The sequence below is a fragment of the Benincasa hispida genome, chromosome 12 (genome assembly GCF_009727055.1).
Source record: "Benincasa hispida cultivar B227 chromosome 12, ASM972705v1, whole genome shotgun sequence".
NCBI classification, from domain to species: Eukaryota; Viridiplantae; Streptophyta; class Magnoliopsida; order Cucurbitales; family Cucurbitaceae; genus Benincasa; species Benincasa hispida.
In genome coordinates this window covers 62,793,600-62,799,536 of record NC_052360.1, presented here as the reverse complement: position 1 = coordinate 62,799,536, position 5,937 = coordinate 62,793,600, and the positions used below count along the sequence as shown (strand labels likewise).

The 5,937-nt window shown below is 35.2% G+C and overlaps 1 protein-coding gene across 3 annotated transcripts; it reads right to left on the bottom strand.

Moving 5' to 3' along the window:
- Positions 1 to 1,226: 1,226 nt before the first annotated feature.
- Positions 1,227 to 4,546, bottom strand: LOC120067943 (tRNA pseudouridine synthase A 1). 3 transcript variants are annotated; one of them, XM_039019589.1, is made up of 6 exons: positions 4,355 to 4,546; positions 4,161 to 4,251; positions 3,439 to 3,578; positions 3,021 to 3,353; positions 1,818 to 1,880; positions 1,227 to 1,616 (listed from the first exon to the last, which is right to left on the bottom strand). In XM_039019589.1, the coding sequence occupies exons 1-6, from the start codon at positions 4,463 to 4,465 to the stop codon at positions 1,380 to 1,382; spliced, it is 975 nt and encodes a 324-aa protein (XP_038875517.1). In that variant the 5' UTR covers positions 4,466 to 4,546; the 3' UTR covers positions 1,227 to 1,379. The 3 variants fall into 3 exon arrangements, with proteins under 3 accessions (XP_038875517.1, XP_038875518.1, XP_038875516.1); XM_039019590.1 differs by having other exon boundaries at positions 3,036 to 3,353; XM_039019588.1 differs by having other exon boundaries at positions 1,241 to 1,616; positions 2,991 to 3,353; positions 4,355 to 4,544.
- Positions 4,547 to 5,937: the final 1,391 nt, after the last annotated feature.

The following is a 5,937-nucleotide window of genomic DNA, read 5'->3' as shown; positions in this document are numbered from 1 at the left end:
CATTTGTTTGGAGTGAAGCTTGTGAGACACAGCTTTCAAGAGCTCAAACAACCGTAGAGTTCAAGACTTGTGCTCACTGTACGAGACAGATAAATAGATTTTGATATTTATCATGATACGTCTAGACCGTTTGATTTAAAGTTTTATAGATGCCTAGAAATAAAATGTCTGAAAATAAGATACATGGAAATAAGACTATAAGATGTCTAAAAATCACAAATAACTATGTTTTGTTGTACTGGAAAATGTTATTAGATTTCTTTGGGAATGTGTGTTTTATTTGGTATTTGTATGAGAATTGTAATAAAATTTTATATAAATAAATAACATTTTTGTTTAGTTAATAGGATTGCTTTTAACAATTTTATGCAATTATAAATTATAAGATTAATCAAAATTAACTCCCAACAATTAATTAGTTAATTTAAATAATTAATCTTTGTTAGTTAATTTATTTTTATTATGTCAAATTAATTAAAAAAAACCCTCGAAAACAGAAAACTGAACCATTTTATTTACTAAAAAAATAAAAAAATAAAAAACTAAACCATTTTAATACTGGGTTTCCCTTTAGAAAAAAAAAAATGAAAGCCACCTTCCTTCTCTTGTCCCATCCAATGTTTTCCCCTTTCCTCTTTTCTTCTAACCTTCATCCATGAAGTCGTCTCTCTTTCTCCTCTTTCTGTTCACAATTTCCCTCTCAATTCCCTCTCACGCGATTGAGAGATAAGAGGAGAAGGGTTAAGAATGTGTCAAAGGAAGGTGAGGAGGGTAAATGAGGAGAGAGAGATTCGGGATTATTTTGAGGAGGCTTTTCAAGAAACCCATTTGGGAATAAAAAATAATTAGTTGGATATTAAGTTATGCATGGGAATAAAGTTTTCCAAGAATATATTTGAAACGTTAAACCAAACATGGGTTTGAGATGCCCAAGCCCATTCCCACCCACTAAACCCTTCAACCAAATGGGCCATAAGGGGCTAAGGGACTAAGCGTTGTGTCAAGTCCAAATTCTGAATCTTAGGCCTGACGCATAAGAGTAATCCCAAGAACAGGGGAAAAAACTTTTATTCTCCAAAAATTGAGAGAAACCCTATAAAATACCATGTACTGACAATAGTAATGTCTAAAAGCTCCCAAAGTTCCAATGCAATACTAAAGATGGCTATAGGCTCCCCCCCCCCCCCCCCCCAAAAAAAAAAAATAAAAATAAAAAAAACTAAAACTAAAACTAAAATACTAACTCATAAATTAACAAAGACTAATTAATCCAATTTTTTGTTAACTAAACTATACTGCTTATCTAATATCTCAGCCTCCTAAGTTGTTGGGACACCCAGCAACAGAGATTATTCTCATGGCAGAAGTGTAAGGTTAAATCAATAAAAAGGGAGTTTACATTTGCTCACACTACGATTCCTACCAACACTAGTCCCAGGGCAATCAGATGGAAGCTTTAAATGGTCCTCTTTATAATTAATACTCACAAGACACAGCCCCTGAGGAGGAACGCCCGAAGCATACTTCGCAAGCTCCCTGCGATCTTGAGAAGCCAAAATCTTAGGAACAACATCAGGAGGAATTGCTTCCTTTCCAATTTGAACCAACAAGCCAACCTGCAAAAGCACCAGAGAAAATGCTTAACAGTTCCTGAGTTGCATGGAACGAATTTTACAAACTTAGATCGATGCTTACAGGAGTTTACTTTCTACTATAAAGCCATTAGAGCAAAACTAGCATAAGTATAAATAAATAAATAAAATAAAATCAGATAAGGAACTTTTGACTGAAAAAATAGATGCAACAAAAATAATTACCATATTCCGAACTTGTCTATACAAGAACCCAGAACCCTCAACTTCTAGCTGCACAAGAGGTCCCTGAACAAAACGAAAGCATTTAACCTCACTGGTTTTTGTATAAAGCTGAAACCGGATTGATTGAGACAGATGATCAAAAGAGAAGGATACAGAATTAGCAACCCTCGACTCATAAGAAGCAGACACATCATAGGGGGAAAAAAGTAAACAAACCAGTTAGACTATAAATTTAGTCCATAAATATACCTATTTGGTCCTAAACTTTCAACTGCGTCTAATACATCCCATAAGGTTAAAAATGTTTAATAGGTCCTAGAACTTTCAATTTTGTATCTAATAGGTCCTTGGCATATTCAAATTTTTTAAAAACTAATTGATTTATAATATATAAATATGAATTTTATGTTAAATGTAACCCTAAACTTTCAATTTTATGTCTATAAATCCGTGAATTTTAAAAAGTATCGAATAGGTCAAGGAATTAAAAATTAAGAGATATAATGAACATGAAATTGAAAGGTCCAATACTTTTTAAAGTTTAGGGTCCTATAAAGCACAAGACCTAAAAACTTGCGAAAGAGGAGCAAATAGACATAAATCTCAAGATTCATGGAGTAAACTTGTAGTTTAACCAAACAAAGCACAAACCAAAGAACCTTAAAACTTTACCATATATACATCAAAACGAAAAATGACCTTCACTGGATTTACCACTCGATCATTATGCGCTGCATTTGTAAAAGCAGAAAAATCATGCTTCCCAACGAAATACATCCCATGAGGTTAAAAATGTCTAATAGGTCCTAGAAATTTCAATTTTATATCTAATAGGTCCTTGGCATATTTGAATTTTTTAAAAACTAATTGATTTATAATATATAAATATGAATTTTATGTTAAATGTAACCCTAAACTTTCAATTTTATGCCTATAAATCCATGAATTTTAAAAAAGTATCGAATAGGTCAAGGACAAACACAGAATTAAAAATGAAGAGATCTAATGAACATGAAATTGAAAGGTCCAATACTTTTTAAAGTTCAGTATCCTATAAAGCACAAGACCTAAAAACTTGCGAAAGAGGAGCAAGTAGACATAAATCTCAAGGTTCATGGAGTAAACTTGTAGTTTAACAAACAAAGCACAAACCAAAGAACCTTAAAACTTTACCATATCTATGACATCAAAACGAAAAATGACCTTCACTGGATTTACCACTCGATCATTATGCGCTGCATTTGTAAAAGCAGAAAAATCATGCTTCCCAACGAAATAATTTGCAGCTTCTTTCATGGCTGCATAGTTGAGTTTATAAACACAATGGTAAGTGTAGCAACGCTGAAATGGATCCAAGATCGCGCCATTATATATCTTGTAGTGATAAACCTTGCTTAATGTAGAAAACCGAGCATGAAAGTCAGGTGCAGCAGGACTGATCTCTCGAACTCTTATATCCACGGGAAGAAGACCATTCAGTGCAGCATGGACGCTTTCCAAGCTATCGTAGTTAAATGGCGTAATAAAGTGAGCCACCTGAAACCTCAACTTGTTGTAAGCAACAGCAAGGATTGTATTCCAATGATGTGTTTTAACCCAACTCCATAAAAGCACATCAGACCTGACCCCAGGCATGAACTCCTTTATCGGTTCTGCTTGCACCAACTAAATGGAGATCCTTCCTTTCAAGCTTTGTTGCTCCAATCAAGGCTTCTTCAATGAGGCACTGGATAGTGGGTGGTGACCTCTGATATTGCCAGCCTAATTTAATATCAACATATTTGAAATTATTTTATCAAACTTTTGGACCAAGTCTTAAATCACTTATTGACCTAAAAACTTAAACTTAGAGTGAAGGTAAATTTAATATTATATCATCTAATACTCCCCTCACTTATGGACTTAAAATATGTAGAAGACCCAACAAGTGGAAATCAATATTAATTAAGAGGAAATAATATTGTATGAATTTAGACACAAGATCACCTAAATCACATTGACCCAAAAGCCAATAGCTTATGGTTGAAGATAGATTTAATATGATATCATCTAACACCAAGAGAGCCTCAAAATTGTAGTAATAAGCACAAAATTCTCTGAGTTAACTCATAATAAAAGCAGGCTAAATTACTTTTAAACGATTCTCCAGTTAGAGGGATCCTGAAGTGAAATTGATTCTAGTGATGAAGAAGACATCCAACAGGCAACAACAACTAACCTCAAAAGCTTAATACATTAAGAATTACTGTTAACCTAAAAAAGATGAAGCTAGTATATGGACACAAAATCGTTCAATTCATTCGCCTGAATAGACAATTAGAGATAAGAAGAAGAAACTTGGACCTGCGTATCGAGTACCGTCATAAGCGATGAGCAGCCGCCATTTGAAGCTGGGGAAAGGGGGTGCTATGATACAAGAGGAATCCTCCGCATTCTTTTGAAGAGTCACGACAGGGAAACGATCTCATCAACATCGTCAAAATTAAACCACCAAAATGAGAAGAGGAACTGAGAGATTAGAGAAGAATGGTCGTTACCGGGGATCCACGACTGGAGGAAGATGAAGCGCCATTTGGAAATGGAATGGCTGGTGAAAGGGGAAGGGAAATGGGAGGAAGAACAGGCGAACCCACCGCCCAGCACCTCATCCGTCTTCTAATGCAATCAAAATATACGCTAAATTTGCTCGTCCTATTTGTAGGGTCTCAAGTACTTTAAGTTGGATAGAAATGCATATTTTGGCATTGACTACCATCTAGATCCTAATTCGATTCTATTTGATATGATCAAGAAAATGAAGCTTAACCCTATTTAGTAGGTTTGGGTGTTTGTTGAGAAAATGAATACATTGACCACTTAAAGAAGATTGAGTTTGTCACAGTTCCAAATATCCTCTCTTTCAATTGTTGTAAAGATTGCATCAACCATTGGAAGCTCCCAACGAAAACTCGTGAAAGTTTAACTCTTATGCTTCCTTCACCATGGCAGCGATGAGCTCTAATGCCATTGTGGATAATTATAATAGCTAACCTATGATTTCAATGTAAAAAGCTCTAAAGTTCATGGATACTATTTAGCTTGTCGAGGTCGATGTTCTCTTATAAATTATTACAATTGAGGAAGTGGGTATTTGTCTTATATGGGTTGAAACAAATCCAAATGTTTCTCTATAACTTACTGTTTCAACACGAAGTCCAGACATTTGTTTATGATATTCATGTTTTTCATTGAAATGCATTGTGTTAGGCTTATCTTGTTGTCTACGAAATTGTACTTCCATTGCTCACCTTTTAGTGTGTAATGCACGGTGAACCAACGTCTCTAATGTCTAGCTTAATTATCACCCTCGTGATTGGTACTATTGTGTCTAGTGATTTGATATTGTTATGATTCCTTTCACCTGTAAGCAAAAATTCCCAACACACTTCCAAGAATAGAGCACGGCTCTAGATGATTTTATTTATGAACTTCAAGGAAAAATACACCAGATAACATGAAGATGAGCAATAAAAAATGGTAAATCATCTAACAATACACCACTAGCCAAGTTTGATTACTCCAAAAGCCTCTCTCTAACGCTACGAAAAACCCTTCTTGAACCCCTAACACTTATCTGGTCCCCACACTCCAACTAACAATAGAATTTTCACAAACCAATCCTTCTTTTCCCCACTAGATCCCTTTCTTACCCCTACGTTTATAAGTATTTATAATTGGGGGCTTCAAATATACCCTAGGTTTCCAATCACCTTATCCTCAAGGTGGAATTGAGGATATTATTGCTCCATACCAACCACTCCCTCCTATGTGGCTTCAGTCTCTGGATAGTTCTTCCACTTCACCATCCATTCTTCCCTTGGTAATTCAGTGGTCCAGCACATTTCCAAGATTGTTTCTAGTGTCATTTGTAACTCAAAGTCATCTAACAGATCTGGTGTCTGATTTTGCACTTGTGCTGACTTGCCAAGATACTTTTTTAGTTGTGAAACGTGGAAAACATCATGTATCTTTGAATCAGATGGAAGCTCCAGCTTGTAAGCTACTACTCCCACCCTATCCAGCACCATATAAGGTCCATAGAACTTAGGAGCTAGCTTTTCACACCTTAACTAGGTAAATG

Bases quoted from the DNA above. Each gene is read 5' to 3' on its own strand.
- LOC120067943 (XM_039019588.1), bottom strand. From the start codon at position 4,465: ATGAGGTGCTGGGCGGTGGGTTCGCCTGTTCTTCCTCCCATTTCCCTT. The intron at 3,579-4,160 runs GTCCAAGTTTCT...ATATTAAATTAG, and splicing joins TGACGGTACTCGATACGCAG to GCTGGCAATATCAGAGGTCA. The intron at 3,354-3,438 runs GTCTGATGTGCT...TTGAGGTTTCAG, and splicing joins GAGTTCATGCCTGGGGTCAG to GTGGCTCACTTTATTACGCC.